Genomic DNA, 27,378 nt, shown 5'->3' on the forward strand with positions numbered 1-27,378 from the left:
ATATCAATAGGAACAACAGCACGGCAAAAACCTCGTGCACCACCATGACAAGTACAACAGCAACAATAACAATAAATACAAGAACACGACAAGTAAATCAACTTAATAACTTTAAATCACAAAGAAACAGTAGAATCAGTTCACAAGGAATAACCATAGTAAAGACTGTTGGGCGTAAAGAGAACAATCCCACAAGGGAAAACCAATATGTAGTACCGATCCAACAATATAAAATTCAACAGTAAGGAAGCTAACACGAGTCAGATAGTTCCAAATAAAGACAAGTCAACTAAGATATAGGATGTCTAAACTTCTTTTAAGGTTGAGCAATTTCGAGAATATTCGACAATTCAATTGAGGATGAGCAACGGGAAGATAATCATAACCTCTTATAGGACTAAACAATTATAAGATGAGATGATGATAAATTCAAATAGAGATAAGCAGTGATGAAAAAGATAGCATGACAACAAAATAGGTAAAATATCTAGTTAAGTAAATTAAGAGTCAAATAGGCAATAAGACTGAATCCTAAAGTAATAAATTCTAATATAAGCAAGTAGAGGCGAAACCAGTGAATAGAAACTCAGTCATACCAAGAACAACTTCATACAGAGTGAATATAAGGACCTAAGAACCCTAAAAGGCCAATCTCCCACAAATAAGTCCGAGTACGCTCTCGTCACCTTACGTACAAGGACTACAATCAACATAGAAGACTCAAGTCTATAGGGGAAATCCCCCACACAAGATTAGGCAAGATACTTACCTCAAAGACGACAGACCGATACTCTAAAATGTACTTCTCGGGTGAAAAGACCTCCAGACGGCTCAAATCCAACCAAAATAACTTCAAAGCACAAATAAAATGCATAAGAAACTATTCCGGATCATAAAGTCTCAACTTTTAACAAAACCCAAAAATTGGTCCAAAAGTCAACCCCCGGGTCCGCACCTCGAAACCCAATAAATTTTACAAAAACCAAATACCCATTCCGATACGAGTTCAATCATACAAAATTTATCAAATTCAGATACTATTTTGAACCTCAGATCATGATTTTTTATTTTAGAAATTTTTTTCAAAAAACAACAATTTCCTCAACTCAAAAAGCAAATTAAATAATGAAGATGAAGATAAAATTATGGAATATTGTAGATTCAAGGTGAAGAACACTTATCCAATTGATTTGCTTGAAAACCCCCAAAGGAAGCTCCCAAATCCAAAGTTTAAAACTCAAAATATAAAGAAATTACCAAACCCTTGACTTATATGATTCTGCCCAGCATTTTATGCATTTGCAGGCAATTAAGCGCATCTGCGCAATCGCATTTGCAAGAAAAGAGTCGCATCTGCGAACTTAGCTAACCAGGCAATGGATTGTATCTGCGGATTAACATCCGCACCAACGGTACCGCAGAAGAGAAAGGGATGCCGCAGAAGCGAGATAAAATGCATATGCGATCGCTGGACCGTAAAGGCAGCCACCGCACCTGCGCGCCGGCCTCTACAGAAGCGAGAAATTACCCAAGCCGTTATGACCGCAGAAGCGGCCAGGCTCATGCAGAAGTAGAGCCGCACCTATGCTTCAAGGTTGCAGGTGCGAAAACACCAGAAATCAGACATGTTCATAAACCATGCAAAGCATTCGAAACTCGTCTGAAACACACCCGGGGCCCCCAGGACCCCATCTAAACACACAAACAAGTTCTATGACCTAACATAGACTCACTCGAGGTCTCAAATCACACCAAACAACGCCAAAAATACAAATTGTGCCATGAATCGAACTATGAACTTCCAAATCTTCCAACTTCAAAAATGCGTGCCGAAACCAATCAAAGCAACTCGGAATGATGACAAATTTTGAAAACAAGTCTCAAATGACATGATGGAGCTGCTCCAACTCTCGGAATCGCATTCCGAGCCTGGTACTATAAAAATCATTTGTAGGTCTAACTTTTTCATTTTTCAAACTTCAACTTTTCCAACTTTCACCGAAACGCCTCAAATTACCCTACAGACCTCCAAATCCGAATCTGGACGCACACCTAAGTCCAAAATCATCATACGATGCTGCTCACATCATCCAAAACTCATTCCGGAGCCGTTTACTCAAAAGTCAAATTCCATCAAATTCTCTTCGCTTGAGCTTCCAAAACTAGATTCCTTCTTCCAATTTGACTCTGAATCATCTGGTAACTGAATTCAACCATGCACTCAAGTCGATACACATAATATGAAGTTGTTCAATACTTTACGCCACCGAACGGAGCTTAAATTCTCAAAACGACTGGCCGGGTCGTTACATCCTCCCCCTCTTAAAACAAACATTCGTCCTCGAACGTGCTAAGATTTGCCTCAAAGTCCTCAAATCACTGAATGCACACTTCCAACATACACCCGCGGGTGATCCCACGAATCCACACAAGCCTGACGACACCATCTCAACTGAAATTTAGCCTTTCTACCAATACCAATAAGCCTTAGAGCCAGAATTCTCATAATCCATCCTTTTCCAAAAGACCCTATTCTAAATTCATATCCGATATCAGTCTACATCTAGCTACATCAACTCATGCCTACACCTATAGAGTATCACCACACAACATGACACATCATCACACACATGCCCGCAATAACATCCCTAATCACAATATCCGACAAAATAAAATCCATCACCGGTCATTAATCTCATATTCAATAGGAACCTGTTTCAAACCTCCACAACACTGAAAATGATAAAAGAACCACGAAAGCCTCTTAACTAAACACTTGAACCAATCAAGTCACAAATAACACTGTCGGGCACACACCCCGCAAGAAAATTTTTAAGAAGTACAGAACGAAAATGACTGAATATGTAAAGAGAAACACATAAGAGAAATAAAACAAGTCTGATAGGCGCAACTCTCTATCAGTACTAACCTACAAAACAATATAACAAGGAAGGAATTAAAGCATGTGGACAAATCACAAGGATCTCATCCTGATATAAATTCCACCGCGTTACACAGTCGGGTTCGAACACATCAACTCACATGAAATCATGAGGGTCCCGCCCTTAACTCTGAATCACAAATAGGATATATATCAAACCAGCTGGAAACTTTCACTAGATCAACTCCTTCACAAATTACAAGAAATATTGGCTCCCACACTGGTGGAGCATAAAAATTCACAACTTATAGTCGTAATTACTCAGAAATCACATCAAGCCTATCGAAATGGACAACAGGAATTTACTATTAGTCTCATAACTCTCAAAAATGACTAGAAATAAATGATAAACACGACTAGCACTCATAGAACCTCCCAACAGGGTAACACATAAATAGAGTGCTAATCATGAAATGCACCCATAAGCGGAGCAACAAATAGGGGAACTCACCCTAATAAGTAGAACTGTAATGAAATACGGATGGTGCTCCTTTATAACAAACTGAAAGCATACCTGAATGATATCATCTAGCGCAACGGTCTCAATACTACCATATGAAACAAATCAACGACCCGGGCCTCCCCCTCTTAGGTGTCCCCTACTTGTCTGAATACCTCGTTGTGACACATCTGCCTGAAGCCTGGAACAATCTCTCACCATGTGGCTAGTATCTCCACACTCAAAGAAACCTCATTATTGATGTGGCTGTGGGAACTATGCGGTACGGGTACTCCAAGACCTATAAGTACCCGAAACACTGTGCGAAGCCTAAAGTGCAAAATGAACTGCTGGCCCAACAACCTCTACCATGTCCTACCTTGCCTCCTAAATAAGGACCAAAAGATCTATCTAGCCTATGAGGCCTTCTTACCTCTCTGTCCTCTCTCTTCTGAACTCGCCTACCCTCTCTCTCATGGCCTCGCCTGATATCTCTATCTATCCTCTCTCTCTCTCGAGCCAACATGCCTCCACCCTCCTGGAAATACCCACGGTCTGCTAATACAAAATATCCATCACAACTCCCAGGCCATGCTAGTCTTAATGTTAGGATGGAGGCCCTCAATAAACCGGTAGACCCTCTCTCGCACAGTAGAAACCAAGGTCGGTACATGTTTAGCCAGATCGCTGAATCTAATGGCATACTCCGATACTGACATAATGCCCTAGCGCAGCTGCTCAAACTTCGTGCGCTATGCATCTCGAAGGGACTGAGGTGAAAACTCTCATAGGAACATCTCTGAAAACTAAACCTATGTAAGTGAAACTAACTCAGCTGGGATACCCAACTCATATGCCCACCACCACTAGTAAGCCGCTCCCTTAAACTAGAACACAGTAAAAGCATCCCCACTCGTCTCAACAATACCTATAGTGAGAAGAATGCGATGGCAATCCTCCAGGAAACCCTGTGCACTCTCTAAAGCCAAACCACTGAATGTAGGAGGGTCATATTTCTTGATCCTTGCAAGTCTAAGTTGTTCTTCCTCAAATGCTTCTGCCCTGACCACGGGATGAACTGGAACCACAGGCTGTGTCGCTATGACACATGGAACCTGACCAACATGAACTCGCTGCTTTGGAGTGTGTGCGGCAGGAGTCTGAGTCTATCCACTTGTTTGTGAGGTAGCTGGTGCAACCGGAATCACCCCATCTGAGCCAATATTCCAAACATGCTCAAGAACAGTGCTAAGGCCTCCTGCAATTCGGGGGTAACAGCAGGCGCCTTCGGTACCTGCCCCCCAACTAGAGCTAATGTCGGCTCCTCATCAGCTGCTCTAGTAGGTGCTCTAGTTATGGCACATGCTCTTCATCGGCCTCTGCCTCTGCCTATAGCGATCCTACTCTAGGATCAGCGTCATCGGTAATTGCAGCCCGTGCCCTCACCATCTGTGAGAGAATGGAATGATAAAAGTTCAAATTCAGAGATCAATAAGCTCGCACGATAGGAATGAAAGAAGTGAGATTGTCCTTATAGTACTGTAGCCTCTCGAAGATAAGTACAGACATCTCCGTACCGATCCACAAGACTCTACTTAACTCGCTTATGACTCGTAGCACCTATGAATCTAGAGCTCTTATACCAACTTGTCACGACTCAATTTCCCCTCCATTGGGTTTTGTAATGGCACCTAGTCTTAGGGACTAGGTAAGCCTAACATTTGCTGAATATCAACAATAATAAAGAAAGTCTAACAGTCTCGATATAGAAATCTTTATAGAAATTACAACTTTCCATAACCGGTAGTACAAGTCATAAGCTCTATATAGTTCGCTACAACTTCTAAATACAACTGTTTGGAAATAATTACAATAGTGTGAATACAGGATAGAAGGGTGACTTTGAAGCCTGCGAACGCTGAAACAGGTTTACCTCGAGTCTCCACAGTAACGGTCCGTACAGATACTAACGAACAATACTTGGATCTGTACAAAAATATACAGAAGTATAGTATAAGCACACCACAGCGGTGCCCAGTAAGTATCAAGACTAACCTCGGTGGAGTAGTGACGAAGAACAGCCAAGACACCTACTGGTCTAATAAAATAATCAAGTATAAGTATAGAAACAACATAACATGATATCTATATGACGACTATGCGATATGGCTAACAATACAGTAATTGCAATAAGGAAAGAAATAGCAAGTAACAACGAAACACCATAATAAGGACATAGAATAGTGAATGAAATGCTACCCAAGCCCAAAGTCACAAATACAGTAAAGACAAGTAATAACGCAACAACTACGGTAGTTTTCACATTAGGTCTTAACTAACAAATTCCATCAATTAGTCAAATCCTTCAAGTAATAAAAAATATTTCGAAATATACTTCCTTCAAATAAATATTTTTCAAGAATAGTTCTTTCAAAATAAATACCTTTCGACTAAAATCTTTTCAAATAAATATCCTCTGAATATAAGTCACCTTGCGACACCTCATCTCATAATAATATAATACGGGTCTCAAAACATGAACCCTAACACTTGGCATCATGTGTCGTCATCACACCTCATAATCATACTGATCACTCACATGCCAAGTAGAGCCATTCTCACATGGAAGGCAAGTAAACAAGGGTTTGCATCTATATTCAATAATATCAAGAAGATCTGTTATCCAATAAGGGTGTTTAACTACATGTATGCATGTGCGAGTGTCCTAACATGATTTGTACCAGCTAGTAAGCAGAAGGAAAAGAACGGACAACACGCAGAATGTTTCCTCACATCTTTCACAAGATAAAGCTCACACAGATAAGTGTACCGCTACACAAATAACAACAACAAGGATGCCCCTAGACCATCGCAAATCCTCACAGTAAATCCCTGACATAGTCTACCTTGTCTCGCCACATGTGCAATAATAATATAGTTAGTGCCCGCCTTGTTTCGCCACACGTGCATTATAATGTTCCCACCTTGTCTCTCCACATGCGTAACCCACATATATATATATATATATATATATATATATATATATATATATATATATATATCACTCCTTGTCACGCCGCATGTGCAGGTATCAATAGGAACAACAGCACAGCAGAAACCTAATGCAACCTCATAACAAGAACCGCACGACAAAAACCTCGGCCATCACAATATCATCAACTGCACGGCAGAAACCTCGTGCACCACCATGACAAGTACAACAACAACAATAATAATAAATACAAGAACACGGCAAGTAAATCTACTCAAGATCTTTAATTCACAAAGAAACAACAGAACCAATTCACAAGGAATAACCATCGTAAAGACTTCTAGGCGTAAAGAGAACAATCCCACAAGGGAAAACCAATATGTAGCAACGATCCCACAATATACAATTCAACATTAAGGAAGCAAACACGAGTCAGATAGTTCCAAATAAAGACAAGTGTCTAAACTTCTTTTAATGTTGAGCAATTTCGCGGATATTCGACAATTCAATTAAGGATGAGCAGCAGGAAGATAATCATAACCGCAAATAGGACTAATCAATTATAAGATAAGATGATAATTTCAGATAAAGATAAGTAGTGATAAAAAAGATAGCATGACAACAGAAGAGGTAAAATATCCAGTTAAGTCAATTAAGAGTCAATAGGTAATAAGAGTGAATCCTAAAGCAATTAATTCTAATTTAAGCAAGTAGAGGCGAAACCAGTAAATAGGAACTTAGTCATACCAAGAACAACTTCATACACAGTGAATATAAGGACTTAAGAACCCTAAAAGGCCAATCTCCTATAAATAAGTCTGAGTACGTACTCGTCACCTCACATACACGGACTACAATCAACTTAAAAGACTCAAGTCCTAAGAGGAAATCCCCCACACAAGGTTGGGAAAAATACTTACCTCAAAGACAACAGACCGATACTCTAAAATTCACTTCTCGGGTGAAAAGACCTCCAGACGGATCAAATCCAACCAAAATAACTTCAAAGCACAAATAAAACGCATAAGAAACTATTTCGGATCATAAAGTCTCAATCTTTAATAAAACCCAAAAAATGGTCCAAAAGTCAACCCCCGGGCTCGCACCTCGGAACCCAACAAATTTTACAAAAACCAAATACCCATTCTGATACGAGTTCAACCATACAAAATTTATCAAATTCAAATACCCATGGTTGCAGGTGTGAAAACAGCAGAAATCGACATGTTCAAAAACCATGCAAAACATCCGAAACTTATCTGAAACACACTGAGGGCCCCGGAACCCCGTCTAAACACACAAACAAGTTCTATAACCTAATACAGACTCGCTCGAGGTCTCAAATCACACCAAACAACGCCAAAAATATAAATCACGCCATGAATCGAACTATGAACTTCCAAATCTTCAAATTTCAAAAACACGTGCCGAAACCAATCGAATCAACTAGGAATGATTTTTGCAGACAAGTCTCAAATGACATGACGGAGCTGCTCCAACTCTCAGAATCGCATTCCGACCCTGATACCACAAAATTCAACTGTGGATCAAACTTCTCCATTTTCCAAACTTCAACTTTTCCAACGTTCGCCGAAAATATCTCAAATTATCCTACAGACCTCTAAACCTGAATTTGGACGCACACCTAAGTTCAAAATTATCATACGAAGCTGTTGACATCATCCAAAACTCATTCTGGAGCCATTTATTCAAAAGTCAAATTCCGGTCAAATTCTCACTGCTAGAGCTTTTAAAATTAGATTCCTTCTTCCAATGCAACTCTGAATCATCCGGTAACTAAATTTAACCATGCACGCAAGTCGATATACATAATATGAAGTTGTTCAAGACCTTACGCCACTGAATAGAGCTTAAATTCTTAAAACGACCAGCCGGATCGTTACAGTATCCCACTAATCTATCATTTAATTTTGGATTTTGGGTGAAAAATTGGAAAAATTTGAGAAAAGTTCTTAGGCCGAATTTTAGGGTTTTGAGATCGGGATTTTGGTATTGGATTTGAGTAATTTTGGTAAGGGTGAACTCATGAGTAAATAGGTGTTCATATTTTGTGACTTTTACCCGATTCCGAGATGTGGGTCCGGGGAGACTTTTTGGGCGATTTTTTAATTCTTGCTTTAGCTTTGATTTCATTAGCTAGATCAATTCCTTGTAGTTATATTTATGTTATGTAATTGATTTTGGCTAGATTTGGTCATTCAGAGTCGGATATTCGTGGGAAAAACATTGTTACGGATTGATTTGAGCTTGGTTCGAGGTAAGTGGCCTAACCTTGTGTGGGGGAACTTCCCTTAAGATTTGGTATTATTTTGATATGTGAGCGTCGTGTACGTGAAGTGACAAGTGCGTACACGAGCTATTTGTTGTAAAATTCCTTTTTTCACTAAGTAATAACCTGTTTCACTTTATTTGAGCTACACTAGCATATGTAATTATCATGTTTACTTTAGAATAGCATGTCTACATGTCTTAATTGCCTATCTGAACTCTGTGAAACATGGTTAGTGAATTCTCTGCTTTTTCCTCGACTTGTACTTAGTATAAATTGTAGGATATCGTGTTATAGCTGTTATTTCTATTGTTCGAGCTGTGTATTTACTTTTGGGGCTACAGAATGGTATTCAGGTAGATCCCTCTGCATATTTACTTTGGGACTACGGAACGGTATTCCGAGAGATCTCCCAGCACTACATATTTACTTTGGGATTACGGAACAGTATTCCAGAAAATCCCCCTGCACATTTACGTTTGGGACTATGGGACGGTATCCTGAAATATCCCATGTTGTTATCATTGTGTTCTGAGCTGTTATCTTTCACTGATTCTATTCCTGTTAGATTTTCGTATATATTTTACTGCGATATTTCATTCTATCTTGTTTTATTATATATATATATATATATATATATATATATATATATATATATATATATATATATACCAGTAGGGCCCTGACCTGACCTCGTCACTACTCGATCGAAGTTAGGCTTCGAATTACTAGGTATCATTGTGGTGTACTCATGCCCTTTCTTGTACTTGTTTTTCATGTGCAGATCAAGCTACCTCCGACCAACCTCATTTTTAGTTGCACAGTTGCTGCCATTTCGGAGACTTCAAGGTAAATTTGCCGCGTCCACAGACCTCGGAGTCTCCTTCTATCCTATCTGATGTTGCTTCCCTTTTATTTATACCAGCACAGTTGTATAGAACAGTTGACAAAGATCTTAGAAGCTTGTGACTTATGGTGTTCCGAGTCTTGGAAGAGTTGTGTACATTTCGAGAGTGATTATTGAATATGCCGAGCGGCATCTCAAATATTTTTTTTATTTAAGTTATCTTTTACTGTTAGTTGTTAAATTTTTATGTTTTTTATTTCATTTCCGCGAAGTGTTAGGCTTACCTAGTCGTAGAGACTATGTGTTGTCACGATAATTCATGGAGGGAGAAATTGGATTGTGACAACTAAGGTGTCCATCACAAGGGAAAAATGAACCCGAGATTATATCCTGGAGGGAACCATTTCGTTCAATGATGAGGACATCGAACGCATCATACAACGGCATATTGATGCACTGGTTATATTTGTACTTATAAATAAATCTCGAGTTAAACGTGTATTGATTGATCCAGGTAACTCGGCCAATATCATCGGATCGAGGGTCGTAAAGCAGTTGGGTCTACAAGACCAAATAGTGCCAGCAATTCGAGTGTTGAACGGATTTAACATGGCATGTGAAACTACTAAATGGGAGATAACCCTACTAGTGAACACCGCGGGGATCATTCAGGAAATAAAATTCTATGTGATCGAAACAAAAGGATGTAACTACAAGGAATCAAAATAAAAGTTGAGAGTCTCTCGTATTAAGGCCCGAACAAAATACCTGCCCTCGGATCCATCGAGACCATTCCCCCGGATCTGGTTCGAGCTCCAAGACCTCAGAAAACATTATCAAACGTCCACACACGATTAACAAAGGGTCTTGATATCCGTGCCTGAGAAGATATCACGGCGTGAATCTCGACCCGCATCGGCAGTAGATTAGTTATTAACGATAAAGAAAATTTTTACCGTTCTTAGAATTGTACAAGGGGTGGAACTCTCCTACTATAGAAAGGAGATAATTTTTATTCAAGGTACGCATTATAATATGCATACCAAGGCAATATACATTTGTCTTCTCTAGTTCCAACACTTATTCAAAGTTCTTATTTTTGCTCATAGTTCTTCATAAATATTTGGCTCCGAACTGAAGGCAGGCTAATTGTTAAGCTCATAACTGAGCCCAGACTCAATACTACTACTGATTTGGCTGTTTATTATATCTTTAATTTGCTCATATAACGATATTAATCACTAGTATTGAATTAGTTCATATATCCTTAAAAACACGTATAAATTCAATTCTTGTCCATTTTAACGGTAAACAACTTCTTTAAACTCACATAAGCTATTTGGAACACATGACACGTAAACAAATTTCTTGGCTATTTTTGGAACTCTGTCATACACCTAGTCGATATGATTTTGTGTTTTCTGATCAAATAGCTTAACCGAAATTATTTCACCTTGAAGGCTCTAATAATTTAACAACTACTACTTAAAAAGGGAAAAAATCGATCGATGTTAGCCAGTAATTAGCAAAAATCGATCGAAAATCGACTAATTCGTGGCGGTCGATAATCGTATTATCGGTAGAGTTTTCCGATCAATTTTGGTCGGTCAATTAAATTCAAAAAAAAAATTGCCGAAAAAACTGACCGTCGGTCGGTATTTTAATTATGTAATTAAAAGATGCACCATCTAGGAATCAAACCGGTGTCTGTAATATAACAGGATATTATTCTACCACCAGACCATTGGTGCATTTTGTTTTAAGACCGTTTTTTATTTCATTTATACTCTTTAATTGTATTTTCACACGAAAATAAACGACCGATGTCGGTCGGTTTAATTCAAACATAAAATTATCGGCCGAATTAAGTCGTTTTTTAAAATGACCGACCGAATTAACTAACCGATTTTCAGTCGATTTTTTTATTATTAATTTTAATTTATTTTAAATTAAAAACCGACCAATGTTAGTCGATTTATTCAAAAATAAATTTTGCGGGACCCAAATATAGTTTCCCGCATTTTGTACCAAAGAAAATCGACCAAAGTTTGTTGGTTTCGTAAACAAAATTATATTTTTTTAAAAACCAATCGAATTGGCCAGTTTTCTGACCAGCCAAAATCGATCGGTCGACCACGGTCGGTTTTTACCGAATTTCTAGCAGTGAATAGAACTTTCATCCCACAACCAGAAAATAAACTTACTGAGCTCTTTATTCCCTCCCAAGCAATATGAGGACACAGATCTCTTTTTAAGAATTAAGAAGTGCAAATCATGTTCTTCCGTTTGATTAAAATTTAACTTCTCCATAATAGGTTGTGTATTTGGAATTCAACTAACTCCATCTCCACGCCATATCCAAGGAAAAAAAAAGTTTATTTATTGCTTCATGATTTCACCTATCCTTCATTTGTTTTCCAAACTTGGGCACAAAGAAATAGGCTGCTGGGGTCATTGAACTTGTCATCTAGATCATTAAATCCGCTAATAAGTCAGAAATATTGCATTATCACATATGTCGTTTCTTTTAAAATATACGAGTCAAATCTTGACTTTAGACAATTGTGGCCAAGTGGTAAGCCAAAAAGATGTAAAGAATTTATATATGACGACTTTAAACATAAGCATCTCCATTCTGAAACAATCTGAGAGACCAAAATGGGAGAGGAAAATAAGGTCATTCTACATGGAATGTGGGCTAGCCCTTATGTGAAGAGAGTAGAATTGGCTCTCAAAGTCAAAGGCATACCTTTTGAGTATATAGAAGAAGATTTGAGCAACAAAAGTATATTGCTCCTCAAATACAATCCCATTCATAAGAAAGTACCAGTACTTGTCCATAATGGAAAGCCAGTATCGGAGTCATTTGTCATTATTGAATACATTGATGAAACATGGAAGAATGAACCTCGACTCTTGCCTGAAGATCCTTATGAAAGATCCAGAGTCCGGTTCTGGGCTTCTTACATCCAACAGGTAATTCATGTCACAAAATTCATTCTTTCTTTCTAGCCATTTTCACATTGTTCAAAAAAATTCATTCATGGATGATGTGTATACTGTGTATTAGTTTTGCCTATTTAGTCTATCCTAAGGTAAAATAAAGGAACGGGGTTGAGGTAAGAAAATGACAAATTACGTACCAGTCACTCTGTACGCATGCTTAGTTATGTATAATATTTACCTTTATTACCAAAACAAAAAAGGACAAATTACACTAAATACTTCTCTAATATGACTTAACTGCACATACGTACACACCCTATATTTTAAAATCTAACACTTAAACCCTCTATATCAACACAAATATTTGGTTGAATAATTACTTAATTAAGATATATATTATGGATCGATTTCTGTCATAAAATTAAAAACTTATCCTAATTATTTGGTATATATATATATATAAACTGAAACTTATGATTTTACTTTAAAAGAACTACTAAATAATTAGTTGGATAAGGCTCATTTCCATTGATTCAATTGATTTTTATTGACCATTGACACTCTTATGCGTAGGTGACTGAATGCATGCTCAAGGTCTTCAAAGGGGAAGAAAAAGCATTAGAGGAATTTTATGAGAAACTGAACGTGCTGGAAGATGGAATCAAGAATTCCTCCCTGGGTATCAACACTAATATAGAAGGAAGGAATATGGGGTTGCTAGATATCATGATCATTATAACACTAGGGGCATACAAAGTACAAGAGCAAGTGTTTGGTGTGAAGATATTGGATCCAGACAAAACACCTTTGTTATGCTCAGGGTTGAGTAGTTTAATTGAGCTGCCTATAGTTAAAGAAATCACTCCACCTCATGACAAGGTTGTTTCATTTCTTCATTTTCTCAAAGAAATGGTCTTCAAATCTCCGGCCAATTGAGCTTTTTTAATGTTGATCTCTGTATGTTGTGTGTACTCACTCACTCATTAATTGTACTGAATGTCTTTCCTCTGTATTGTATAATAAGGCTTATGCCCATTTGGATTCCAAAGGCTACTTAATTACATTTTCAGTGTGTTTATACAACAAAAAATCATCATCCAGAAAATGTTCTTCATGAGCAAGTATTTTTCGGATATTTCTATCAAATTAGGGGAAATGACTTTCCTCATTTAATTGTACAAACAGTGCGCAATTTTTATTCTCTCCCTCACTGCCCCTTTGGGAGACTGCCTCGATTTTGTTATTCCCCGATCAAATTAATTCTCTTCATTTTAGTATTAAGTAATATCCATGGTTAAAATTTTGGTCCTGACTTTGGACATAGCCACTAACCAGGAGATTCAGAAACTGATGGAGTGTGACTTGAGATTCAAACCAACAACCTAAAGTAATTTATCATTACACTAAAAGTTTCTCATGTTTCGATGGAATTCAACCATTTGAATGTATACTTAAGAATTTTTTTCTTACGTAAAAGTAATGTAATTTTCTTCCAAAAAAATTCAATTGAACCCCTTGATACACTGTAACTTTGCCGTCAACTAGCTCCATCTCCACGTCACCAGAAAACAAAAGGGAAAAGACTATTATTTCTTTCCGGCCTTTCCTTTGCTTTCACGCCACTTTGGCAAACTTTGGCCCCAAGAAATGGGCAGCTAAGGTCATTGCTATCACCACAAGTCATTATCGGCATGCAGAGAACATAATATATATTACTCCTATCACATACGTCAATTCTTTTAGAATATTGTAGTCAAATTTGACTAAAGTGAGTACTGGTCCCAGCTTACCGTGACACAAAAATAATTCTAAAGAATTGCCTGGTCTTGAATGACTGAAACGAAGATTCGAGAAAGTGTTGGAGAAAATTTATAAGTAGTATTGTATACGGTCTTGACGGGGGCCGTCCGATTTTACTGATTAACCGACGATAGGGATGGATCGAGGATCGGCCCCGTAGCATCTGAGACCGAGATATGAGGATAAGGTACTGAGTTCGGGATTCGAAGTACCTGTCGAGATCGAGATCAGTGATGATCCAGGCCAAACAAAATAGACATCGAGCAAGACCGAAGATAGCATAATACGGAAAGGCGAAATATCCGTGATTGGCCTAGTATCATGGTGGAAATCTCGAAACGGTTTAAATCAAGAAAGGTTGTTTAGCTAATCATGTAATTTCCTTCTGTAATTAGAATTGTACCATAGGTGAAATTTCTCTACTATACAAAGGAGCTTTAATCATTTGTAACCATCTTACATTCACGCATATCAAAGCATTATATCACACTTTTATCTTTTGCAAGTTCTATTGTCGAGTTCATACTCTCAATAACGTGTTCAGTTGGTTCGAGAGCAATTAGCTCAAGGGCCATAATTGTTCATCACACTGGTTTGCTTTATTTTATTATTAATTCATAGCATTAGTTCTTATATTTATCAGTTTGTGTCAAGTGAAATCACATATCCTTAAAACCATTTATAAGTTTAATTGTGATCCGGTTTTAAGAGTAAACAGTTTTGCGCCCATCGTGGGGCTAAGGATAATAGTGATTGCTTGGTATTAATTCTCATAACACGCTCTGCTTTACACTTGTTTTTGTAAGTGTCTTTGATTTCAGGATCAACATGTCAAACTCTCAAGTAGCACCCACACAGGCAGACAATGGCCTTGGTTTCCACGGTGAAAACGATAACATAGCTGCCCCCGAAAACAGAGTATCTCCAATCAACCCCGATGTACCCCCGGTCGTAGACCCAATTGACGTCAGCTCCCATATTGCCATTAACGGGAAGTTGGGCGTCGATCTGAAAATAGCATTCGCAGAGATGCTCGAACAGCCGATCAGATGCATAGGGCGGTGAAGAAGGCAGAATTAGCCTTCGAATGATATTCGAGATATTGTAGACTCAACAAGCTGCAATAGTACAACTCCAAAATCAGAATCGTGCACCAAGCAGGATCGAGCTCGATCCATCCCAAGAAGTTGTTTATAGAGCCGAATCGGTGCCAAAGAGATCACTATCGTAAAATTGCTCAGGGAACTGATGAAGCGAACCGAGACCAGGGAAAAGAAGATCGAGGAAAATGATAAGAAAGTGGAAACTTATAACTTCAGGGTCAACCAAATCCCGGAGGCACCACCAGTATTGAAAGGATTTGATTCCAAAAAGTTTGCCAAAAACCTTTTCCCCCAAGTGCAGCTCCGAAGCCAATCCCAAAGAAGTTCTATATGCCCGAGATTGCGAAGTATAACGGGACGACAGATCCAAACGAACACGTCGCCTCATATATGTGCGTCATTAAGGAAAATGACTTGGAAGATCACGATTTGGATTCCAAAGGCTACTTAATTACATTTTGAGTGTGTTCATACAACAAAAAGTCATCATCCAGAAAATGTTCTTCATCAGCAAGTATTTTTCTGATATTTCTATCAAATTAGGGGAAATGACTTTCCTCATTTAATTGTACAAGCAGTGCGCAATTTTTATTCTCTCCCTCAGAGTCAGAGGCTCTAGCTAGTTTGTCTATTTGTCTGAAGTGCGGATATCACTGCCCCTTTGGGAGACTGTCTCAATTTTGTTATTCCCCGATCAAATTAATTCTTTTTATTTTAGTATTAGTAATATCCATGGTTAAAATTATGGTCCTGACTTTGGCCATGGCCACTAACCAGGAGATTCAGAAAATGATGGAGTGTGACTTGAGATTCAAACCAACAACCTAAAGTAATTTATCATTTCACTAAAAGTTTCTCATGTCGATGGAATTCAACAATTTGAATGTATACTTGAGAATTTTTGTCTTACGTAAAAGTGATGTAGGAGTAATTTTCTTCGAAAAAAATTCAATTGAAACGCTGTAACTTTGCCGTCAACTAGCTCCATCTCCATTCTCCACGTCCCCAGAAGAAAAAAAAAAGGGGGGGGGGGGGGGAGGGAGACTATGGCAAACTTTGGCCCCAAGAAATGGGAAGCTGAGGTCATTGCTATCATCATAATTCAGTATCGGCTCGCAGGTCAAAAATGCAGAGAACATATTATATTACTCCTATCACATACGTCAATTCTTTTAAAATATTCTGGTCAAATTTGACTACAGACAGTTCTGGTCTCCGCTTATTGTGAAACTAAAAAATTTCTAAAGAATTGCCCAGCCTTGGATGACTGAGTCGGAGGAAGTGTTTGAGGAAATTTATATATGACAAACTTAAACATGTAAATTAATTCTCTGAAACAATCTGAGAGACCAAAATGGGAGAGGAAAATAAGGTCACTCTACATGGAATGTGGATTAGCCCCTATGTGAACAGAGTACAACTGGCTCTCAAAGTCAAAGGCATACCTTTTGAGTATGTAGAAGAAGATTTGAGCAACAAAAGTACATTGCTCCTCAAATACAATCCCATTCATAAGAAAGTACCAATACTTGTCCATAATGGTAAGCCAGTATCGGAGTCCTTTGTCATTCTTGAATACATTGATGAGACATGGAAGAACAAATCTCGACTCTTTCCAGAAGATCCTTATGAAAGATCCAGAGTCCGATTCTGGGCTTCTTACATCCAACAGGTAATTCATGTCACAAAATTTGTTCATTCATTTCTTTCGACCCAGCTGATCGATGCACAAGTAGTCGATATGATTAAGTAGATTTACCTTTACTAATTACGTTATAAATAGAATAGAAATTAGTAGCTAAGATATACTAGTATCTAGGCATCTGAACCTACTATACCCCAACCCATCAGCTGCATATTTGCTTTATCTCTGAATGCTTCATCCTATCAAATCACGAACCATATATCCATACGTATATCTATTTGACCAAAAATATTGACGTTGGTTCAACCATTTAGATTGATACGAAGAAGAGTTAATTTTAATTAAAAATAATATCCAAAAGATAAGGTTATCGGTGTCAAGACAAAACAACTTATATATTTTGTCTAGATGACAACGAATTTAAGTAATGATAACGATATTCAATGATCCAAAAAGATGGGATATGTCATTAAATAGTAATAAATATTAATAAATGACATTTAAGTAAAGAAAATGTGTGAGTCACCCGAAAGGGGTGAGATCAGTGGATATTAATTGATAAGCCTTTCAACACTTACATTGTTCTTGGATCCAGTGGAAAAGTTAGACAAGAATCTTAGTAAAAAAGTTGTTTTTGTATGCTTGCAATAGGAACAGATTCTCTCAATAAAGTCAATGTGTGTTTTTTACAAATCAATATCTCCCCCTAATATCATTGTGTCTCTTTCTATTTATAGGGAACAAGTTCCTAGAAAACCCTAATAGTATAGGTGCATAAAATATCCAATAGAATATTCTCTTCAATATTATACCTTGAAACTAGTCGTTATAACTTTGTCAAGGATGTTCGACCTCGACCTTGATCTTTGTTGACTCTTCGACTGTGACATTCGTTGTTTCTTGAACCACCTCGTCCTTGGGCAGGTTTATTAGAGTCACATAGGTGACATATGGCGGCCTGCGAATGCCTTATCAATACCATCATGGCTCGAGCATTTTAGAGATAATTTTTTACCCATACAATATCACCAAGGAGTGTGGCCGCGAGATGGTTGGGATTCAGCCTTAACCTAAGATTTTGAGTTCAAACTCTTGGAATGAAGTAGTAAGGAGCATTTTACCCCTTTAAGTGTGAATTTATTTGAATTAGTCGATTAGTAGATTCAGAATTCCTAAAGCAAAAAGGACTATATATCTAGTAGAGAAGTTGAAATTTTGTATTTATACTAAGCACACATCTATTGTTACAAATGAATAGTGTGTGCATTGAAATATTGCACCTACTAATTTAATTCATGATGCCCCTCTAATTATATACAGGTAACAGAGTGCATGCTCAAGGTCTTGAAAGGGGAAGGACAAGACGAGGCATTAGAGGAATTTCTAGAGAAACTGAACGTGTTAGAAGATGGAATCAAGAATTCCTCCCTGGGTATCGACACTAATATACTAGGAAGGAATATGGGGTTGCTAGATATCATGATTGTTGTTACACTAGGGGGATACAAAGTGCAAGAGCAAATGTTTGGTGTGAAGATACTGGATCCAGACAAGACACCTTTGTTATGCTCATGGGTGACTAGTCTAATTGAGCTGCCTATAGTTAAAGAATATGCACCACCTCATGACAAGGTGGTTTCATTTCTTCATTTTCTCAAAGATGTGGGCTTCAAAACGCCAAGAAATTGATGTTTTTAAGTTTCTGTCTGCACCTACCGCTTTTGTGCTGAATTCTGTTTTGTAATAAGGCTTTTTTGGCCATCTGAATTCGAAAGGCTACTTATGTTTTGGTGAAAATCACTTTATATTGCTGCTAGCACTTAAATGTATCTGATTTGTCCTTAAATTTGTGTGAACGAAAGTAATCGCCCTTAACATGGATTCTTGCATCGAAATCTTCTTCTTTTTCACCCTGTTTATTGGTAATAACAATACCAATACGATTTATTTCATTAATGAAACAATAACGAATGAAAGTTCGTGCATCGTTACACAAATTTGATGCAATTTTAGGTGGAGGAACGTGATATACGAGAGCACAAAATTGTTCCGAATTTGTCCGAGATGCTGAGAGTTCCCGACTACTGAAATTTGAACTCGTGATAGTTCGAGTTATTAGTCACTAGGTTGTAACTTAGTCAAAGGACTCAAAACTAAAGCCATAAATTCCAAGAAAGTGAGGCCAACACGAGTACGTGCCGTGCTTCTTCAAAAGGGAAAAGCTATTGTGGAATCAGTTGTCCTCACTCAATATATAGATAACAATTTGAAGCATTGAATTCAAATTCTTGCCAGAAGAACCCTTTTAAAGAGCCAAAGTTCATCTCTGGAATGGGTACATCCACAACCGTACAAAGTTCTCTTTCATCTTCTATATTTGCTTTTCCAGAAATTTCCATAATTTCACTTAGTTTACTTTTTTGAAGCTCTTCGTCATAACATAGTGTAAGTAACAAGTTGAGCTTAATAATTTCCTCAATGCGGCCAAAACAGTCACAGCTTGTAGATTCCAACCAAATGCTTAAAAAATTTCACGATATCGCTAAGTCGTAACAAATGTTAGATTTGGTCTTGAACACAAATTTTATTGGTCATCATATGCCAAATTTCTTCCAGTAATACTTCAACAAGCACAGTGAAACTGCATCCCATGTTTTAGAGGAATTACGACAAGTCGAACAACTAGATCTATCTAGAATGAGATAATGACAGTAAAAATAATCATTTTGATTCATAATATAAGCAACTCACAATTTCTAAGTGCACGAACAGTAATCACTTGAATGTTAAAATTTCCAAGACTTGAAATCAGAAAGTTCCTATAAATTAACTCCTCAGCTCTTAGCTGCCAGCATTTCTTTGGCTTTTTGAATCTTCAAAACCTTCTTCACAATTTTCTGCTCTTCCACCAAGAAAGCTCGAATAACCCTGAAAAACCAACGTTGCTCACGTATGACTCACAGGAACATGATGAGAAACCCGGGACAACAAATATCAGAGAATGGGCAACATATATCAAGAGAGAACAAACCTCTCTCTCACTGCTCCTCCAGACAACACACCACCATAGGCACGATTCGCGGTCCTCCTGTTCCTAGACAATCTAGATCTCTTATACTCAGCTGGTCTCAAGTGAGGGATCTACGAAACAACCAGCTGCTGATGTTAGTAAATTGCTCTACATGCTCAAACAAATTGCACAATAAGTCAGTCATAAACTGAGGTTGTAAGCTGTCCGGATAACAAATACACAACTTTATGACCATACATTCAACAAAGAAGCCACCAGAAAGCTAACCGTGGCGTTCACATTTCTTATGGAATATGGAGCTAGTCACTTCTAGCATGGGGACTCTTGAACAAGGGAACATTATCAAACTTTGAGGATCAACAAAACAAGATGATCTTAAATGTTTAAGCCTGGTTCTCCTGCTCTAATGGCAGAATTAACCGTCAGCTATGGGTAAACAAAAACCATTTTAACATGTACTATTTTTGCCACTGCACTTGCTCAATTGGTCTTTCAAGTCATTTCTTTGATTAGATGATGCACAGATCTTCCAATGAATCACCAAAGAAAGGTGAGAAAGGTTCTATGTGCTCCGGTAAATTAAAGGTTAGGACTCACCAAATAATTCCTAATATTAAAGCTAAGGAGTTATGACTTATGAGAGATGATCTGAACTCAGTTATTAACAAGGTCAAAAGGAGGAGTCAATCATCCAGAGTGCAGCTTCACCTACAGCTTTGTGGATTGGGAGAACAAAGGAAAATGGGCCAATCAATCAATCACAACCTTTAAAAAGTACATTTTACATTAAAAAGTTATACTCATGTTAGACTAACTGGTGTTATCAAAGGCAAGGAATGACGAAAAGTGTTGAAATCCACTAGGGCTTCAAGTGCAAAGTGCAAATAAAGCACGGCTTAATGAAGAATGGCACAATTAAGGGAAAATATTAAAAGTATGAATAGCTCGAGAATAATAAAACTCTACTAAGAGCAATATAGATGATTTAGCCTCACTGTGAGTCTGCGAAACACCTAGCAGTCTAGAACAAACTAAATATATCCAGTTAAACATACCAAGAAGAAATGCTCACTTAGATTGCCAACATAACATTTTCAAACTACAGCAACCACAGAATCCACGCGTAAGGAAACATAACTCGATACACCCAGTGAGATTCATATGACGTTAAAAGGTAGGCTACCAGCCCACCAACATGCGAAGTTGGATAAAAACGCCATGAACTAGAAATGGCACCAAAAGAGCCTGGAGGCTAGAGGCCCAAAAGGTGCAAATGAAACTTAAATAGTTGCAGAGATGAGCAAAGTAATTTCTCGTACTACAATTACACATACAAGAGCACATTGTAAGCAAGGTGCGGTAAAAATGATTGTATTCTTAAAGATATCAATGAATCAATCAACTAAGCCCCATACTCAAATAAGCTGGCGGTGGCAATATGAATCTTCAATCAAAGGCAGAGCTAAAGGGGCATAAGAAAATCACACTGTATATAAAAAGTCAAAAATCTATTTTATGTATATAGTAGTAGATATTGAACCCCCTTGTTGATAATCATGCCTCCGCCACTGTCTTCTAAATTCATTCAGCTTTCGGGTCCATTTCATTCCAATACTAAATTATTATTCAGTCTTTTATTCTTAGGTATCAATAGCTAAAGCTACTTGGGTAGCCCTGTTCTGATAAACAAATATCTTACATGTAAATACATAAAAATACACAAAATAAGTGAAAGAGAGTAGATATTACCCCTTGAATCCTCTTCCCGGTAACAGGACACTTAGGCCCACTAGCTCGCTTCTTGCTACTCTGGTATACTAACTTGCCACCTACATTCCAAATCAATCCCATCAAAAATATTTTCAAAAGTAACATTAAATAACTAATCAATTTACGACTCAATTACCAGGGGTTTTGACGACACGATGCTGGCTGGATTTGGTTGCATAGCTATGGCGCTTCCGATAAGTAAGTCTCTGCACCATCTTCGGAACCTCTCTCCTTTTCTCTCTCTTCTAATGGAAGATAATAAGGTTTTGAGTCAAAAACCTAAACCTTAGTTGAAATTGCCCTGCATCTGACGGCCTCCGACAGGTATGCTTGAAGGTTGAGATGAACCCTCTGTCTTTTGGGCTTCAGTCCAATTCCATTGATAATTGGGCCAATATTACTCATGATTGATAGAAGGAATTTTGGCATCATTGTTTAAGATTTGACTTAATTACACTTAGTATACCAAATTATCAATTCTATACCATAGTTAATTAAGGTTATAATTAATTATACATTTTTTACTCCTTAATTAAAGGAATCTGAACATTTCTCTCTCCTAACCCCTTAGTTCCACCCACGTTTTACCCATACCCACATTCTTTTTACTATTTTCCATCTTCTGAAACTAAATTCTCCCTCTAAATTCATAGAAAATTGAAGAAACCATTCAACAAAGTTGGTTCCCCATTTTACTCCAGTTGAAGTTCATCAATAAAGAACAAGAAAGGTCATCAAAATTGAAGTCAAATCTTCAAAGTTCATACACGCATTTACTTTCAGCTTCAAATTTTCTCAATAAAGAAGAACAAACCTTCAGAGAGACAAGAGAGCAGCAATTCCACCATTGACAACCATTAAAAAGCTTTGAAGCTTTGAATTCAAATTTGGGTTTTCAAAAATCATTATTTGTTTTGATTGGGTGTTGTAATAAATAATTGAAAATATGTTTTGGAGTTTATATCTCAATTTTGAGGGGTTTTGGTGAAGATTTAGACTTGGTTTTGGCTGAATTTCAGATTGAAAGAAGAAGAAGAAGAAGAAGAAGAAGAAGAAATATTGCAGAAATTGTAGATAAGTTGTAGAAAATTGTAGATAAATTGTAGACTATTTTTTGCAGAAGATTTGTAGAAGTTTTAGTCGTTTTTTATTTGTGAAAACAGAAAACAAAGCATCTACAATCAGAATACAAATAATCTACAATTTATCTACAAAATATCTACAAACTGGGTACATTGAATTTTAATATCCCAATTCCCATTCAATTGTAGCTTAATTGGATTTTCGACATAATTGCATTTTTTGTAGAAGATTTTGTAGGAGTTTTAGTCGTTTTGGATTTGTAAAAACAGAAAATAATGCATCTACAATCAGAATACAAATAATCTATAATTTATCTACAAAATATCTACAAACTGGGTACATTGAATTTTAATATCCCAATTCCATTCAATCGTAGCATAATTGGCATTTTCGACATAAATGTATATTTTGCAGAAGATTTGTAGAAGTTTTAGTCGTTTTTTGATTTGTGAAAACAGAAAACAAAGCATCTACAATCAGAATACAAATAATCTACAATTTATCTACAAAATATCTACAAACTGGATACATTAAATTTTTATATCCCAATTCCCATCCAATTGTAGCATAATTGTAATTTTTGACATAATTACATTTTTCAGAAGATTTGTAGGAGTTTTAGCTGTTTTTTATTTGTGAAAACAGAAAATAAAGCATTTACAATCAGAATACAAATAATCTACAATTTATCTACAATTTCTGCAATATGTCTTCTTCTTCTTCTTCTTCTTCTTCTTCTTCTTCTTCTTCTTCTTCTTCGAGTTTCAATCTGAAATTCAGTCAAAACCAAGTCTAATCTTTACCAAAACCCCTCAAAATTGAGATATAAACTCCAAACCATATTTTCGATTATTTTCAACAACACCCAATCCATAAAAATAATGATTTTTGAAAATCCAAATTTGAATTCAAAGCTTTCAAGCTTTTTAATGGCTATCAATGGTGGAAAATATCAGGAAGAATATTTACTTCCATAATTGTAGCGCGCCTAAATAGGAATATCTGGAAGAATATGATTTGATCTGATTTATGCCAAATCTTTTTAGAATATTCTGTTCTTCAATTTTAGCTCGATAAATTAGGAATATTCAGCTACTATTAGTTAGTATTTAATGATTGGTATAATAACTGTAGAAAAAATGTGGACAGGGCGGGTAAATTAGAAACTATGCACATTTTTGGTAATAAGGTTTCATATATGGTATAGGAAAGAAAAAATTTCTTGATAGAAATGGGATTTGCATCTATACCCGATTTTTAGGTCACGTGTTAACTTGTGCCCGCTTTACAAAAAAAATTACAAACGTACCCAGTTTTTCGCGTAACTTTAGCATACGGGGCTAATGTAGTAAAAACAATCAGGCAACACGGACCTGAAGTAGCAAGTGTGCTGAAGTTTTTGTTTGTAATTGCTGAACTTAAGCATAGTAGCTGAAATTTTGTTCTCTATTTGCTGAAATTTTTGTTTGTAATTGCTGAACTTAAGCATAGTAGCTGAAGTTTTTATTTGTAATTGCACTAAATAAGGTAAAAAAATTTTGTCCTGGATTCATTAGTTTTATCATTAAACTTTTACACAAACTTCAGCAGAAGATGTTGAAGTTATTTCATTTATAAAAACTTTAGCACTAAATAAGCTGAAGCTTTTTTGTCCTGGATAAGCTTTTTCAAAAACTTCAGCGGAAGATGCTGAAGTTATTTAGTTCATTTGTAAAAACTTCAGCACTAAAAGCTGAAGTTTTTTTTTCCTGTAATGTGTATGATCTCATTCAGATAACTGCTAATGAACATGTCCTTTACCATTTTTTTCGATACTACAGGATGAATTGGTGTTCTTCAGTGGAATCATGTTGTTGTTCTTTGAGGTTCTTGTTTCATCTAGATAATAGGATTTATGTGTTGATTTAATAAATGATGTTTATAGAATCTGTTTCAGTTCTATTCTTTCTGCTTTTGGATAAAAGTAGTAGTGGAATGATTGATCTTGCTTGCGTTTTTTTAATCTAAAAGGGTAACAAAATATTTAGACGGAGAAGACAAGAATATTTCTGTCAGTCACAGACTCAGAGGTGTACTATGAAATACTCATAAATGTAAAAGTGGCAATTTGTGGAGGCATACATATACATTACAGTACAAAGTCTTTCATGGGAGTGTTCAAGAAGAAGAAGAAGAAGAAGAAGAAGAAGAAGAAGAAGAAGAAGAAGAAAGGGGACTGAAGTTATTTAAAAAGTAGGTACAAGTTAAAACTCTTTAAAAAATGGGTATAGGTTAAATGAGGGCGACCAAATAGGGCTCCCCGTGCAATTTTTATGATAGAAATGGCCCTATAAAGGGGGTAAAGTACACAAATAACCCACAAAGTGGTTTTGCTTTGTCTCTGCTTGTTCTATAGGTAGAATTTCAAGTTTAACAAGTATTTCTCCTCACTTGCCCCATGTGCATAGGGATGTAAATCGGCGGGGCAGGGTAGGGCGGGGCAGATCAAGCCTTGACCCGCTAAAATTTTGACTCACCCTGCCCTGCACCGTTTAGCTTTTAGTCAAAATTTTACCCTGCCCCGTCCCGCCCTATTAAGCCTTATCCCCTTTAGATTTTTTATTTATCTTTTTCTCTTTATTTTGTATTTTGCAGTATGCTTTTAAATTTTTTAGTCAAAATTTCTTTTCTAGAAGCGTGCTTCTTCTAGCATAAAAGATAGAAGGAAATCTACAATAATTATAAAGGGATATAAATGTGGGTGCTCATATTTACAAAATAGTATTAAAGTAAAGGCAAATAACCAACGCAATTCCAAATGACACAAGTTAACATGAAAAGGAATCAAAATTAAACAAAGCCTATACACAAGTAGAGGTGGCAAAATGGTTAAAAGAAAATAGTTAACCATCTATATTATCCACTAAAAATGGGTTGGATAATAAACTTTTCAAAAACAGGTCAAATATGGATAAAAATCATATTATCCACTTAGAAAATGGATAACGAATGGGTAACCAATGAATAACCAATGAGTCTAACTTTTACATTTGTAAAGCCTCAAATTGAGAGTTCCTCAAGTTAGGGAGACTGAAAATTCCTCCAAAAGTGATCATATGCAAGTAGTCATGGATAATATGGTTACCCATATTATTCGTCGGTTAACCCGTTTTTATCCGTATTAAATATGGGTCGGGTCAGATAATTTATCTATTTTTTCATTACTTATTTTTTACCCTAATTATATTCGATCCGACCCGCCCATTTGCCATGCCTATACACAAGAAATCAAATCGAACAGCGAAATTGCGTTTTTAGACCACTGAGAAGACCATAACATGCAGTAGCGACCACTTTATTTAGATTTTCAAGCTATTGGTAGTCCACCCAAGAATAAAAATACATGGTCATCTTTTTTTTACTCAACCTAGATACTAACCCGAATTTTTCCCTTCCCTACCATGACCCATTAAAATTTTTAAAAAAAATTAGATTTTGCCCTGCCCTGCCCCGCCCCATTTAAATATCCCCCTGTCCTGCCCTATTAGGAGTTTGCCCTGCCCCGCACAGCCCTGCCCCGCCCCAATTATCATCCCTACATGGACAACATTTTTAATTTTTGATTTTGAAGTTTGACCTTTTAGATATTGTTTCCCTTTATTAATTTATTTAGAAAATGATCTGTGATCCACACATATTTATTATTTGTCAGGGATTTCTCTAATATATTGGTAGATTTTATATTATATTTACTTTACCAATATTAATAACTATTCAAACTTTACCTGATTTGCTAACTTTGTAATTATTCACCAAATTCTACCATATTGCCATAACTTTGTGTTATCTAGGTTCGACCTATTTATTAAATTATTCATAAAGTCTATACAATTGGTATGATATTGTGTTTGTCAACTGTTCACTGAACTCTACCAGAGTGGTATAACTTTGAATTATTTGCAATCAACCTATTTATTAAATTATTCATTAAAGTCTACATAATTGATATAATTATCTAGGTTGTTCGACCAAATATTTTTTAAAATTGCAGTTGCAATTTTAATTTCAATCAAATCACCCCAAATCTACTCTAAATGATCTCAAATCTGAAATAATCCTCCAAATAGCAAAACAAGTGATCCTTAATCATCATTTAGTCAAGTAACACTAAATTAAAAAAACTCACTTTGTCTCTTTCAATACTTTCTAATGACTAGCAACGCAACAACAACATACTCACTATAGTCCCATAAGTAGGGTCTGGGGAGGGTAGAGTATACGCAGACCTTACCTCAATCTTTAAAAAGGTAGAGAGGTTATTTCCTGCAGACCCTTGGCTCAGGAAGGGGAGTGGGGAGGGGCAATAACAAGCAACCCGATCTGACAACTGAAGAAAAAATATAAAACTAGCAATAATTAATGCAATAAGAAACTGAAACAAAAGTCAATAACAAGTAGTACCAGAAGACTAGGGATATGGGAAAAAAAGACATGGAAGGAACCAAGTGGCGT

The 27,378-nt window shown here is 36.7% G+C and overlaps 3 protein-coding genes across 3 annotated transcripts; 2 read left to right on the forward strand and 1 right to left on the reverse strand.

Annotated features, from left to right (window-relative positions):
* The first annotated feature begins 11,997 nt into the window (after positions 1–11,997).
* Positions 11,998–13,518, forward strand: LOC104222044 (glutathione S-transferase U9-like). Its single transcript, XM_009773220.2, has 2 exons — positions 11,998–12,485; positions 13,029–13,518. The coding sequence occupies exons 1-2, from the start codon at positions 12,168–12,170 to the stop codon at positions 13,389–13,391; spliced, it is 681 nt and encodes a 226-aa protein (XP_009771522.1). The 5' UTR covers positions 11,998–12,167; the 3' UTR covers positions 13,392–13,518.
* A 3,126-nt stretch (positions 13,519–16,644) lies between these two features.
* Positions 16,645–18,808, forward strand: LOC104222043 (glutathione S-transferase U10-like). Its single transcript, XM_009773218.2, has 2 exons — positions 16,645–17,030; positions 18,324–18,808. The coding sequence occupies exons 1-2, from the start codon at positions 16,713–16,715 to the stop codon at positions 18,690–18,692; spliced, it is 687 nt and encodes a 228-aa protein (XP_009771520.1). The 5' UTR covers positions 16,645–16,712; the 3' UTR covers positions 18,693–18,808.
* A 901-nt stretch (positions 18,809–19,709) lies between these two features.
* LOC104222042 (large ribosomal subunit protein eL34-like) lies at positions 19,710–22,185 on the reverse strand. The gene is made up of 4 exons (XM_009773217.2): positions 21,941–22,185; positions 21,784–21,863; positions 20,035–20,144; positions 19,710–19,931 (listed from the first exon to the last, which is right to left on the reverse strand). Exons 1-4 carry the CDS (start codon positions 22,017–22,019, stop codon positions 19,838–19,840), a joined length of 363 nt encoding a protein of 120 aa, XP_009771519.1. The 5' UTR covers positions 22,020–22,185; the 3' UTR covers positions 19,710–19,837.
* Positions 22,186–27,378: the final 5,193 nt, after the last annotated feature.

Source organism: Nicotiana sylvestris, chromosome 10, assembly GCF_000393655.2.
Source record: "Nicotiana sylvestris chromosome 10, ASM39365v2, whole genome shotgun sequence".
Classification (NCBI taxonomy): domain Eukaryota; kingdom Viridiplantae; phylum Streptophyta; class Magnoliopsida; order Solanales; family Solanaceae; genus Nicotiana; species Nicotiana sylvestris.

What these genes read in the sequence shown, in the direction of transcription:
- LOC104222044 (XM_009773220.2), top strand. Translation starts at nt 12,168, where the DNA reads ATGGGAGAGGAAAATAAGGTCATTCTACATGGAATGTGGGCTAGCCCT. An exon ending in GGGCTTCTTACATCCAACAG is followed by an intron (nt 12,486 to 13,028) that starts GTAATTCATGTC and finishes TCTTATGCGTAG; the next exon opens with GTGACTGAATGCATGCTCAA.
- LOC104222043 (XM_009773218.2), top strand. Translation starts at nt 16,713, where the DNA reads ATGGGAGAGGAAAATAAGGTCACTCTACATGGAATGTGGATTAGCCCC. An exon ending in GGGCTTCTTACATCCAACAG is followed by an intron (nt 17,031 to 18,323) that starts GTAATTCATGTC and finishes AATTATATACAG; the next exon opens with GTAACAGAGTGCATGCTCAA.
- LOC104222042 (XM_009773217.2), bottom strand. Translation starts at nt 22,019, where the DNA reads ATGGTGCAGAGACTTACTTATCGGAAGCGCCATAGCTATGCAACCAAA. An exon ending in CCGGGAAGAGGATTCAAGGG is followed by an intron (nt 20,145 to 21,783) that starts GTAATATCTACT and finishes GTTGTTTCGTAG; the next exon opens with ATCCCTCACTTGAGACCAGC. An exon ending in GGAGGAGCAGTGAGAGAGAG is followed by an intron (nt 19,932 to 20,034) that starts GTTTGTTCTCTC and finishes TTGGTTTTTCAG; the next exon opens with GGTTATTCGAGCTTTCTTGG.